This window comes from Simochromis diagramma, unplaced genomic scaffold (genome assembly GCF_900408965.1).
Source record: "Simochromis diagramma unplaced genomic scaffold, fSimDia1.1 OVJJ01000308.1, whole genome shotgun sequence".
Classification (NCBI taxonomy): Eukaryota; Metazoa; Chordata; class Actinopteri; order Cichliformes; family Cichlidae; genus Simochromis; species Simochromis diagramma.
The window spans coordinates 4354877-4369035 of NW_024386785.1; the positions used below are offsets into that span (position 1 = coordinate 4354877).

Below are 14159 nucleotides of genomic sequence, written 5' to 3' on the forward strand. Positions count from 1 at the left end.
CTTCATTTCTGTGCTGAACAGTCATTTAAGATTAGTTAGTAAATAACAATTAGTTAATGTTGTTCATGAGACTAAAGTCATCTCACTGTGGCAATGTAAATATAATATGGCCAATATTATAGTATTGTCAGATTATTATGATATATATATATATATATATATATATATATATATATATATATATATATGACTTTCAGCTTGTTGTGTTTGTGGATATATGACTGACTTTAATTATTAAACATTCGCACATAAATAAGTGACGTCATATTCAGTACTTTTGACAGTTCACTCTTCGGCCGCTCCATCTTATTAGGGAAAGTCCACATACATAAATGTAAATTTCAAGACTCAACCCCATCATTTAATTTGTTTTTGATTGAAATTGAATATTACTTAAACTCTCTTAAATTAACTTCCAATAAAAAAGGTTTATCATTGATTGAAATTAATTCAGAAATGTTCAACGAATGAGCTGTCACAACTTTCAAGTACAAAGTTGTTATGAAGTCTGTCACATTCCCCCCTTTTTTTTCTTTTTTTCTCCTTTATTTATTCATCCTTCTTATTTCATTGTGCTGTATATTGTTACTCTTATTTGCCTTGTATTTCTACTGTACAAACTGAACTGGAATGACTGACTGTTCGTTTTATGATTTCAATAAAGTTTGGGAAAAAAACAACAACTCTTCGGCCGCTCCCTTCTGCCGTATTTTGCGGCACAATTATCCGCACCCACCGCCGCGCTATGAATTGTGGGATATATGGGACCATGAAGCGTGCACCGGACCACGCTTGATATTTGGGGAAATCGACGGCGCATTTGAAGTACACTTCGAATTGGGACAGCCGTCGTCGCGTGGCGGTGACGTAACCGCACTTAAAATGCGTACTTCAAGAATTGGGACACAGCCACTGTGCGATTTTTTCAGTCGCGTTAATCAGCTCCTCCTCAAACTGTATGATGACTCGCAGGGGTTAGACCAGGGGTCGGCAACCTGCGGCTCTTTAGTCCTTGTACTGCGGCTCCGGGTGGTTTGGGAAAATAAATTAGAAGTATTTAGCTGAAGTGTATTTTATTTGTGTTTAGTTCTTTTTTAACTTGTAGTTCTAAATTGGAAGATTATTGTGATTTTGAAATATAAAAATAAAATTATATTTTATTATTTTTTTCATCGCTCAAAATAAGCGTCACACTCGCGGAAGCCGGTGTACCCGCAGAAACGCCGTGCATCGAGACTTTCAATCCCAGGTAGGCCAGTTATGGATCTTCGGATCCACATTATGTCGGCAGCTGTTCTTCACCATGAACTATGTTAAAAACAAACACCGCTCACGCCTCACAGACGACAGCTTACAGTCCTGCGTAAAGATGAAAGCCCCGACCTGCAGACGCTGTGCGCAGAGGTTCAGGAGCAGAAGTCCCATTGTAAACATATCACGGCAGATCCGACGATGTTTGCATGAACACGCTTTTCAGCATCTCTTTAATGACCACTTTTCACACATGGTTGCTGTACGCACACAGCCGGCTGTAGCTTTGCAGCTCACAGCCCGACAACACAACAGCAGAGAGAGCACAGACTTTAAGGCCGCGAGGTGTGATTGCGCTCCACCTCCTTCAACCTGGACAGGTAGGCAGCCCTTCACAGGAATAAGCTACTGGTTAGGTTAACTGGCATGTTTTGAGCCAAATGAGTTGATATCCCTGGTGTAATTTGAAAACGTACACCTGTTTGCAGGTAAGGCTAACGTGAGAGCACAGCAGGATTCAGATGTTCAGAATAAAAGCTCGACAGCAGAGGGAGTTTTTGAGTCTTGTGTTTTCTCAGTCCTCTCAGAGGCCGCCTGAAGAACTTTGCTCAGCCAGCACTTTGTAACCTGCAGGGACCCCCGCACTCGCAGAGCTTTGTACGAACTGGAAAACCAACCTCACTGGGCTGGTCAGGAGTTCTTCCTTCCTGCTGTTTCCTGTGCTGCGTGTAGGAGATCGTCTGATATTTCAGCATCTTTACCTTAAAATGCAAAGCTTCCTGAGAAGACCTCCAGTGTCCTGGTGCTGTATAAATAAAACTGGGCCAATGTCTGTGGGATGGGCACCCTCACTGAGAAGCAGCACAGCGGGGAGTCCAGTATGTTCAGATCTGAGGCCAGGTCTTGACCAGCTATGAGTCGTGACAGTCGTGACGACAGACCGGAAGAGAAGCGTGCTGAAAATAGGACGAGGAACAGACGCTGCTTTAGGAGTTCCTGTGGCCTGAAGCCAGGCCCTGATTGTGACTCAGGCTCGCCATCCCTCCCTCTCTGGGATGTAACTATGACAAGAGCCAGGGGGCTCAGCGAGCCCGCCCACACGGGCCGATGTGAACCTCCCACGCTGCTGCCTCCGAGCATCACAGCGAGCCAGGCCGCACGTCATCGTCTGATCTGTTGGGGGGGAAACAAAGCTCCAAATAGAGGTGGAAATCAGCGAGTGCTCGCCATCTTTGATAAAAGCATGATGAAAGCAAAATCAGCATCTATTAACTGACTGAGACTTTCCATGTCCTCAGCTCGTCTCTCAGAGGCACTCAAAGATTCCCTGTGGCATCCGTGTCGCATGCTCCGGATTTATGGCATTAACGACACACACATGCCGCATGGATGCGTGTAGAGCACAACCATAGTGTCCCGTTTAAACGCACCGGGTAAGCATCATTTCGGCCGTCTCACCCTAAACCTAACCGTGTGTTCAGGCCGCTGCTGACAAACCGCCACCACACACACTCTTTCTTTAGAGGAGCAGCTCTCCTAGTGCCTGACTCTCACCAGGTCATATTTGTTCTCTAAATCTAAACTGTGAGTGATCACTCACAGTTTAGATTTAGAGAACAACAAGGTTCAAGGTTCTTTATTTGTCACATGCATAGTCATACAAGTATAACACACAGTGAAGTGTAACCTGACACGCTCCTCGACTAAAAGGGGGGAAGAGAGGAAGAACATTATCTATTATATACATTAGGTGAATGTGCAGTAGTAGCATGTATGCAGCAAGCAGGTGAATTCTGTACATTAAGTGAATTAAATAAGAATAGATCAGGGGTCGGCAACCCTGGGCACGCGAAGGGTTAACTGATGGCACGACCATAGCTGGACTGGGGCATACCGGGCATTTGCCCGCTGGGTCGATGGTGATTTTTCATTTTTATGGGCCAATTTTTTTGTTGTTGTCATGTAACGGTATAAACAATGAGAGGTGGTGGATTGGCCAGATGCTGGTCGATGTGTAACAATAACTCAGTTGTTTGGTGGTGGCTGTGGCAGAGCTTCCACAGAGGCCAGCAGGTGGATGAGGGAAGGGGAGGCAGAAGGAGGAGAGACCCGAGGCGGCCGCCGGTCCGAGTGTCAGGTGAACTGAACTTCAGGTAAGAAGTTATAACCTGCAGTCTGTCTGCCAAGAAGAGATGCTGAACAAATTTAAAGACAGAAAGTACAAAGAGGACTGGTTAAGATCTGCAGAAGAGAAGGTGAGTACAGTAAGCAGGGATTTCTATTTAGCAACTAAGAAATCTCCGAAACATAAACCTGACCTTGCACAACGTTACACCAAAAACCAGAACCATTAAAGAAATAATTTTAAAACATTGGCATATCCTTCAAAATGACCCAAACTTATTAGGTACCTTTAAAGAACCACCAGTGATAACCTACAGGAGAGGAAGGAATATTAACGATAGGCTTGTTAGAGCTGGTCAGGACCCTGATACTCCAGATAAAACCCTGATAAGCCATAACCTACAAGGTAACTTCAAGTGTGGGGCATGCATTAATTGTCAATACACCAAAAATGTTAAATCATTCAAAGACCCTATAGGTGACACAACTATTGCCATAAAGGGCTTTATCACATGCAGAACTTAAAATGTAATCTACATGATACAGTGCCCGTGCAATAAAATATACACAGGAGAAACATCGCGCCCGCTGAAAGATCGAATTAATGAACACGAAAGTTCGATCAAGAGGAGTGATCGAACCAGCCCTGTTGCAAGACACTTTAATGATAAACATCCATATTCCCCATTATTTTTTCTAGGCATTGAAGCCATTAAACTAAACCAAAGAGGTGGTCATATTAATTTTATCCAGACAAAAAGAGAAGCATTTTGCATGCTCCACTTTAAGAGTCTGCACCCCAGAGGTATGAATGAGGACTTTTCTATCAATGAGTTCTTGTGAACTGAACCTTTTTTATTTTTTATGTTTTTATTCTAATTTTATCAGTTAAATTGTTCTCACACGGGTAATGTTTATTTAATTAATTTTATTTATTTTTTCAGCCAAAGGAGTAGCATCTACATCTCATCTTAAGTCTACATTTTAGAGACATAAATTAGGACCTTTTAACAAATGTGTTCCCATGTGATGATGTCCTCTTGTTTTTAATTCAACTGCTGGTCCAACCTCCTTTTATTATTAAATACTGCCCTTCCCCCCCCCTTTTTCTTTTGTACAGTATTATTATGTATTTCGCGCATGTGTTTTTTGAGATAGGTGGGGGTCATGTCTCCTCCCCTCGTCCTCATCATTAATGATCTAGTCCAGTATTTACTTGGGCGTGACTTAACCAATTAACCAATACCTACCTGTTATATGTCAGCTGATCTATCTATGAAGTTTTGATTGGTTAATTTGAATGTTTTTCTGTTTCCTGTCTTGTATTTAAGCAGCTTTCTACCATGTTGAAGCTGTTGGCATTACGTTAAAACTTGTATTACTGGTGTTATCAAAATCCCATATTAACATTTTCATTACAGGTGCAGTTATAATCATTTTATACACACATTGCAGGCTTGTGCTTCTAGAGAGTTGATGTTCGGTTTATTAAAGCTCTTAAGCTTCACGTGGCGTGACTGTCCAGGCGATCCATTGTGTAAGTGACTTGGAGCAATAAAAGGTTCAAAGCATGCACGCTTACAAACACACATGACAGTATTGATTTCAGGCCAAAGGCCTGGGATACATTTTGCTTCTAACTGCATTTGAGTTTGCCTAGTAACAGGTGACAGAAGACAGGTCAAGAAAAGGACAAGCCCTCAGGGACCATTTAGGCTTGCAACTTATTGCCTTGTTTGGAAGGTGTGATAGAAAAAGGAACTTCTTTGTCTAATTTTAGGGGTTTAAGATTGACCATTTACTGTAACTGATGCATATCATGTTCATTTGTGACACATGAAGGGGCGCAACCCTGATGAATGAAACCATTCTGAATTGAGCTGTTCGGGGAAGATCGATGCTGGTGTTGCAGTATACATCTTCCCACGCGTGTACTCAATAAACCATTGTTTGACTGAACTTTTCCGAACCCGTAACAGCCACAAACTGAAACACGTTGGTCAATTATTAAAGTTGTTCATCTTCCCTTAAGTGTTTCTGGAGTTCTTGCATTGTGAATTCTTTCATCCTCTCCATGCACCTTGGAAGTAGCTGAAGTTGTGCCAGAAATCGTTGCTGCTAATGCATAAAGCCCCAGGTGTGTGCACTGCAGCCTCTATAACCCTCTAATAAACTGTACTTCAGCTGCAGTCTGCTGCCTGTGTGGGCTTGTTTACATACACCTTGTCATGTGACGATGAGCAGGATGACACCTGTGCATTCAGTGCATTGGGCCGGGTCACTGCACAATATAGGCCATAATTATCAGCTCCAGTATTTGGGGCTCTCAGAAGCCTCCTGCAGCCCAGCCACCTGAATATGTGGGGCGAGGCGACCTGTCCATGAAGCCATGATGAATCCTCTGTGACCATGTAAAATGGGCGAAAGCATCTTTAACAGGGCCCCACAGTGACAGGAGGAGAAAAGCGCTCTCAACACTGTGCCCATTAACGGCTAAAGAGCCCCTCTGAGGAGCCTGGTACTGCCCCCCCCTGCTGTGAGCTGTGGGGTGGCCATGACAGGCTGACACACAGACAGGAGCTCCAACTGTCCAACATTCGGCCTCCTCTCTGAGGGTTTCCAGCTCTGAGCTCAGAGCTCTGGCCAGCTCACTGGTGAATATTAACGCCTCCAGTGACGGGGAAACATTTAAAGTGTGTTTAATCAGTTACAGAAACCTCACACTGACTGCAGACCGTCACGTTGCCGCCTGATTTATGACAAACCAAAGCTGCAGCAGTTTGATTATTTTTAGAAAGAGGACCGCAGAGAGGGTGGAACAGTAAGCTAAAGGAGCCAAAGGAGAAGATCAGAAGGAAGGATAATAATCACACGCTAATATGAGCAGGAGGAAGACGAAAGGAGGGAAGAAAACCACACAACAAACCTTCAAAATAAAACAGGAAGTAAACCATAGACTGTGTAAACATAAATGAATCTTCTGGGTCTGAACAATGAAATCTTAAAGCTGCAGGATGCTAATAGCTGTGGTTCCACCTTTATGGCTTCTGCGTCGCTTTCCACTGCTGTTCAGATTTAGCTGCTAAAAAGTACCTGAAACCCAGTTCAGGAGCTAAAAACGACCCGCACGACCGAGCAGCAGGTATATCGTCACCTTGATGTCCACCTTTGTTGTATCGCACATGCAAGACGTGTTGCTATGACAACAGCCACACACGTTAGGCAGTACCAGATTGTAATGGAAAACCAGTCGATCCAAGCATACTGGAAAAGGAGCAGATCATTGTTGGACTCTTCAGCTAAACCCAAAGACAGGTCAAAAACATGGAAAGAAAAACTTTATACTTCGATAGAATTAAACCATTTCAAAGATTCTGACTCTGGAATTAAATGGTTTTCTCACCGCTATGACGTCCTCACGCCTAACGTGAGAATTCATTTGAGTTGAAAGCCCACGCAGTGTGATAAGAGAAGACAGCCTTTAGCCTGTATTAGTCCCACAGCTGGAAGTTATAGAAGCTTCCAGGATTTCTGTTTTCTGCATGTAAAAGATGCATGATGGATCCAACCATGTTTCGACACTTTTCAGCAGTTTCCTTTTATTTCTGGTTGTCGTCTAAACATGCATGCGATGCAGCTTTTCAGCGGCAACAACAATAACTCTGGACCCAGTCCACTCCTTTTATGCAGGGGAGGCGTGATGAGCTGATTGAGCTCAGGTGTATCAGCTGCAGCTGCCCCACGCCCCGTCACACTGGATGTTTTCTGAGCTCTGTTTAAAAGTGAACCAAAGAGTGCTGCCGATGGAGTCAGTTAGGTCGTCCTGCAGCTGATGGGACATTTTTTGCAGTAGCTTAAAGTTGAAATACTTTAACCTGCATGAATTCAGATGTTATCAATGTTCATCGGGGAAATTTACATTGACTTTATGCATAAATTCAGATGGACTAAAACAGCGTGAGGTGGTGAGGGTCTCTTTGAAGCTGAAGTAGTTTATTGATCACGTGGCTGTGGTTTCCTGATATTACTCACTGCGATTGTTTGGGGGATTAAAGTAATTTTACCAAAGCTTAATATGACCATTTTATGAACCTGCTCCAAATCCAAGCTAAGAATTTCTCAGGTTTCTCTGGCTCTCACTGAAACAAATGACACCCTGGGAGGATAAGCCTGATTATCTTTACTTTACTTAGTCGGGTAATCATAAGATGGTATTTGACTTTTTAGCATGTTTATTAATCAGATCTAGAAAAACAGTCCGAAGGCCTTTTTTGAAAAATGTTTCTGTGCTACAACTGGATACAAATGCAGATGACATCAGGTCAGGCAAAAGGAAATACACAAAGCATGCTGGTTATCCTGGAAACCCACAGAAAGTCCAAATAAGCTCAAAGGAATCAACCTGAGGCACTGAGAAACAGAAGGGAAACACAGGAGGAGGGAAACAGACAAAGGCAGGAAGTAAACAAACTGAAATGCAGAGGGAAGGTAACTGCCAGAGTAAAACAGGAAATGAAACAAGGAGACAACCTGAGAAAATAAAAGAAGCTAAAAACTGTGTGCAAGAGTAAAAGTGTAAAAATTCAAAGCAGAATTTCTCGCAGCAGGTCGGAGCTCCCGTGCACGTCCCACTGATGCTGTGCAGCACCCACTCACACACGCCTCGCCGCCAGCACGGGGACGCCACGTGTCGGGACGACTCAGCGGGTTGGGAGATGATCTGACGGCTGCACCGAGCACGCTCTGCACCTCGTTCTCTCACGATACACTCACCTTCCATGTGCTCCTTCTGGTCCCCACGCCTACGCTGAACGCCACCTTTCCGTGTTCAGCCTCTGCTTCGCATTGCTTACCTGGGTGGCACACCTGCTGATTCCCAAACACGAATTTAACCTTTTCAGTTTAAAAGGTTTGAACCAGACCTTTTCTTTTGTTGGCTCGTGTGCCTGTGCTGGAGGCTGGAGGTGTGTGTCATTCATTATTTAGTATGTCATCATCATTTCACTTCTGTTACTCTCCAGAGGTTTAGTCAAAGATCAGGTTTGGGTCCCCACCCAGGACTCTCAAACTCATGTGGATCAGGACTGACGAAGCTGAAATGAATAAAGTTAATTGACGAAGGTGTTTTGTTTAATATGAATGTATGTGAGTGTTTCTGGAGCTTCAATCTCTTAGTTTCCTTCTCTGGGCACCTTGGATGTAGGTGAAGTTGTGGCAGAAGCCTCGACTGTGTTTCTGCTGTGTGAGGCTGGTTTGTTCTCATCAGGGTGCAGCGTACAATCCGCTAAACACGCTAAGGTCATGTGCTGTGTGTTTGAAAAGCTTTTCCTGTTCACCATTGTCTCCAGCACCTTTCCTGTGCTCCCCACTCGGCGTCACGTCATCGGACCTTTAACGTGTCTCACCTGTTTCTGATCACAGCAGTGAAACATATACCCGTGTTTGTCCTTAGTGTTGCTTCTCGCTTTAGGCGAGGCCCGGATCTTTATTTGAACTTGGTTTAATTTACACCTTTAGCTCAAAATGAAACTATTAAAGGTGGGAGAGCCAGAATCAGCTCCGAGACAGTTCACAGTCCTACACTTCACGTGCACATGAAGAGTACTTCCTGCTGTGCTCCGAGTGATGCTCGTGGTTTCAGCAGCAGCCTCGTTCTCCTCCTGAGCTTCTGTTGAACTCTGAGTCCGGGTGAGGATAAACTCGGACTTCAGGTCTGTGAATTGGGTCCATGCTGGACTGAACCGACAGAATCTCCTGCACCAGCATCCTGAAACGCCACAGATTTCACAGCTTTAATGACGTGTTTTCCTGACTGATCAGATTGAATTTTCTGTTTAATACTCTTTTTCTCTCTTGCTTTAGATCTTAGATCTTTGTGTCAAAGGAAAGACGGCTTGGATACCTCGATAATGTTCAAAAACATCTCAGCTGTTTCCAGCCAAAACCACCAAAACCTGCGAGACGATGACCTGGTCAGAAACTCTTTGAGCTGCTCGCTCTGAGCTTCAGTAATTTCAATGATCGGAGAAAACAAGCTGTTGCAGGACGTCCCTCCAACATTCAGAGCATCGTCTTTAAAGAATAAAGCCGTCGTTCCATTTAAACCAGGGAAGCAAATATGAAGTTGTTAGCTATTTAAAAGCTAGCAGACAGCTAGCAGTTACAGCTGGCTGTGTCAGTGAAAGAGGCCACGCCCCTAATAATACAAACTGGTGAGTTATAGAAACGCCCCCTCCCCCACAGGTGTTATTGAGGAGGAGGACCTCAGAGGAGCTACAGACATAGGCTACGTTCACACTGCGGGCAAAAGCGCACCAAATCCGATTTTTTTGACCCTACGCGACCCATATCCGATCATGGTGTGACAAATCAGATATTTTCAAATCCGACCTGGGTCACTTTCGTATGTGGTCCTGAATCCGATACATATCGTATGTTTTAGAAAGCGACTGCTGTTTGATGGTCATGTCGCATTAAATCCGTCTTTTACGTCACTGACACAAGACAGACGCCAATTATCAGCGTCGGAGAAGACATCGTGAACGCTTCCTGTCCATCCAGTGTAGATGTCAGTGAAACTGTTGGGAAGACAACGTGAACATTTTATTTGTTCTGTATAATCTGCAGATTCTGACAGAAATCTGCAGCTATCCTTTGAAGCTCCGCTCCTCTAAAACAGCAATAAGGATCATTATTAGGTTATCTACATTATTATGTAAATAACAAAATAACTTCAAGCAAAAATTAGGAAACGTAAAGTCCGAAGTCTTTATATTAAGGGCCATCAGTCAAACAATGCTTATTGCTCTGGGTCTAAACAGAGCGCGTCGTGTGTGACGTCTTCTTTTGCGCATGCGGCCGCTTTGATAGTTCACACTAGAGCGCGTTTGCTGTCGCATTTTATTTGTAGTGTGAACAAGCAGACAAAAAAATCGGATTTGATTAAAAAATCTGAATTGAGCATCAAGACCTGCAGTGTGACTGCCTGACTCTTCAGGTTGATTCCAGCTTCAGCAGGTGCTAACATAAGCTAATTTCCTTCTTGCATGTTACATTTTATTGAATAAAACTGCACATAACACAAAACTGAGATGTGGGATTCTACTGGATTGGTCCAGGTTTAACTCTAAATTCCTAAAAATGAATTCTCTGAGCTCTGCCTCTGATGTTCTCTTCCTACCTCATGGCTTCTCCAACGTTCTTGTTGTCTTTCACTGAAGTCTCCATCCATGTAATGAAGCCGTGGGCTTTGCTGAACTTGTCGATGGTGTCTGCAGAGACAGCCCTGTGAGCGAGGTCGCACTGCAAACAGACCGAAGCAGAAAGTTTATAGTCAGGTGACTCACTGCATGTTAGCAGCCTGTGCTCATTAGCCTGAACCTCAAAGCTTCCTGGTGGATCCTTCATTAGCTGGATGCACTCAATCACCTTGTTAGCAACCAGGATGCAGGGGATGGAGTCTCCGTTGGGCAGCATGGCCTTATTGTCCAGGTCCTCTTTCCAGTGGCGACAGCTGGAGAAACTGGAGGAACTGGTGACATCAAACATCACCACACAGCCCAGCGCCCCTTTATAGTAGATCCTGGTCATGGATATGAAACGCTCTTGGCCTGAAGAGACAAGGCAAAGGTCAGTGTGTCACCAATGCATCCATCCATCCATGACCCAGTCAATAATGCAGAGGCATTAGATATTTTGAATTTAATTTTAATTTTATTTTGAACTATTTTTAATTGCTTTCAGTTTTCTTCCTGTCTGAAAATGTTCAGTTTAGTTTTTTTGTTTCATTATTTGTTTGAGTTTATTGTTGTTAAACAGATTGAAGATGTTCAGTTCAAACACAGCCCTTTATGTCAGGTAGACAAAGCAGTTTCTAAACAGGTGCACCAAAGCCTCCAGAAGCTTGTAGAGCACACTGACTCAAACTTCAAACGTTTGCTGTTGTTCTACCTGTGTCATGTCTACACCGTGTCATGTCTGCTGGTTTTAATCTTTTTCTCAAGTCGAGTTTTTGTTTTACGTCATTTAACCAGTCTTAGCTAGCATCAGCTGACCCACTAAGGCTAAAAAAGCTGAAGCCAAACTTTCTTTGTACCTGCGATGTCCCAGAGTTGCAGTCGGACTTTCTCTTTATCCGACCAGTGCAGCAGCTTAACGGAGAAATCCACTGCAGAAGGAAACAGTCTGTTTTAGAGACGCAGCAAGAGAGAAATGAAACGCCACTGAAGGCACATCTACACAGGAAAATATGAAAACAAACTCAAAGTTTCACTTTGCTTCTTCTGAAGTGAAACCTCTGTGAAATTATTCATTAAGTGCAAAGAAGTGAGAGCTGGTTCCGTCCAGCTGAACCTGCACTCATTCTCAGTTGCTTCCAGGTATGTATAAATATTGAAATTAACAACGTGTCTCATCCTGTAATTATTCATTCAGTATTTTGTACACCTGGGGTCTGAATCAGGTGACTAATCCACAGTTTCTAATTGTGCAAACAGATTGAAGGCTGTGACATAGTCAGTGATCTCCTCTTCATTTGATTCAACTCGTGCAGAGAGACTGTGAACCTGGAGCTTTGGTTTAAAAGGAGGAGCGCTCCTGATGTGATGGGTTCAAATGTAGCTGTAGAGACCGGCGGACTGAAGTCGCCAGTCAAAGCAAACCAAAGGACAAAGTCTGAAAATCAACTCCAGCTATATTTGTAAGAAACAAAGTTTTAGATCATAAAGTTAAAAACAGCCGAGGTCCTGAGATGAAAAATACATTTTGACCTGACGGTGGTGCTAGAGGACAAGTTACAGAGCTCCTTCAACAAAGAGAGAGCAGATTTCTCCTGTTTTGGCTTCCTGTTAAATCCAGGATTCAAAATCCTGCTCCTCACATACAAGGTCTTAAGTAATCAGGCCCCATCTTATCTTAATGACCTTGTAGTACCATATCACCCTATTAGAGCACTTCGCTCTCGCTCTGCAGGCCTACTTGTTGTTCCTAGAGTATTTAAAAGTAGAATGGGAGGCAGAGCCTTCAGTTTTCAGGCCCCTCTTCTGTGGAACCAGCTTCCAGTTTGGGAGACATATATAAGTTGAAATGAATTAAATTAAAAACCCACTTTGTGTGTGTATAATAAATATAAGGTCCCTTGAGGAACGGTTTAAAGGGAACTCCCACAGTAAGCAAATTTCCTTGAATAACACGACTTCTCTGAAACATTTCTAATTCAGGAAGAGGTGAAGGGAACGAGACAATCATGGTGGGACAGATAAATGTTAAGATCTTTTACAGTCCAGATTAACTCATGATCTTGTGTAACATGAGCCCAAAGCAGGAGCTGTGCAACAGTCTGATGGTTTTTGTTTTCTCAGTCAGGACCAAAGTGGTGGATCCACTTTTATATTCCATCTGTCTTCAGATTTTACATGAACATCAGTCTGCTCCTCTACGATATAAAAACCAGTTTCAGGTTAGTGCCTGCTATTTCTAACATGACTTCTGAAGTTTTCTGATGACCATGCAAAGTCTCAGGGCACCCAAACACACCACGCAGACCCTGCCAATATTTCAAAGACTCAATAAAGTAAAGCAGCCCTACCTCCCACCGTCATCTTGTAGGTCTTGTTGAACTGTCCGCTGACGTAGCGATGAGCAAAGGAAGACTTGCCGACGTTTCCATCACCGACAATGAGAATTTTCAGAAGGTGCTCCGTCATCGCTGTCCTCCGTCATGCAACAGCAGGTGACAGACCTCACCATGAAGAGCTCAAAGTTCACACCTCTGCTCAGGAAACACCGTTTATGAGCCAGACACACATTTTACTCACCTCTAACTAAACAACACCACACATACATGTTCTGTTTCTTTAAATTACACCACATTCAAATCTGCCCAGCCTCAAACCCAGAGAGGGGCCAGGCTTACACCTCAAAGCTAACTGTCCAACAGTGCTGCCAGAGTCGGTATTTCAACACTCTGCTGTTTCCTGACAGGAAGTTGCTGCAGGCCATAAATATGAATCAGACACATAAACCACGCCTTCGTGGACGGCGGGCTGTTAGTGACTTCTGTTGGTTTCTATCGGTTTCATGGCAGTCTGTGATTACCTGTGGCCAGGTAGTCACAGCTGTGTTAACCCGGAGTGGGTCTCCTAATCGGAAGGTTGGTGGTTCAATCCCCGGCTGCTCCAGTCTGCATGCCAAATATCCCTGAGCAGGATACTAACCCAAGCTGCTCTCTGATGCGTCTCAGAGCCAAACCACCAACCCCCATTTAGACCCCGGTTCCTACAACATGTGTCAAGAAGTATTGATCAATGGTTTGATAATAAATCAAATCCGTTTGATAGGTTCCTGTTTTTGATTAGATTAGTGCTGGAGTTCCTCAGGGTTCTGTGCTGGGACCAGTACTGATTACTGTTCTTGTGACACAGCATTTTTATCCATCATTGTCTTTTTTAAACAGTAAGAATACTTGAGCCTGTTTGCTTTTTAAATCTGTAACTAATTTTACTTTAGGAAAAGTTGTGATTAGTTTGGGGGGCTAAACAAAAATGATTTGTTTTTTCAATCACATTAACTTTTGTTTATGTCTAAGTTGTAAGAAATGATTGGGTTTATATTTTAGCACGACGCCAGTGTCCGGCAGCCTCGCCTCTGTCAGTGCGCCCCTGTCAGTGCAGCTACATTGTGGCTACAATGTAGCTGCCATCACCAGTGTGTGAATGGGTGCATGCAGTGTAAAGCACTTTGGGGTCCATAGGGACTAAGTAAAGCGATATACAAATACAGGCCAT

The 14159-nt window shown here is 43.6% G+C and overlaps 1 protein-coding gene and 1 pseudogene across 1 annotated transcript; one reads left to right on the forward strand and one right to left on the reverse strand.

Annotated features, from left to right (window-relative positions):
* Positions 1–2314: 2314 nt before the first annotated feature.
* LOC120727960 lies at positions 2315–4476 on the forward strand (annotated as a pseudogene).
* Positions 4477–4500: 24 nt separating this feature from the next.
* On the reverse strand, positions 4501–13954 carry LOC120728118 (ras-related protein Rab-7L1-like). The gene is made up of 5 exons (XM_040022855.1): positions 12962–13954; positions 11471–11542; positions 10804–10985; positions 10556–10677; positions 4501–9142 (listed from the first exon to the last, which is right to left on the reverse strand). Exons 1-5 carry the CDS (start codon positions 13077–13079, stop codon positions 9013–9015), a joined length of 624 nt encoding a protein of 207 aa, XP_039878789.1. The 5' UTR covers positions 13080–13954; the 3' UTR covers positions 4501–9012.
* Between the last annotated feature and the right edge of the window lie 205 nt (positions 13955–14159).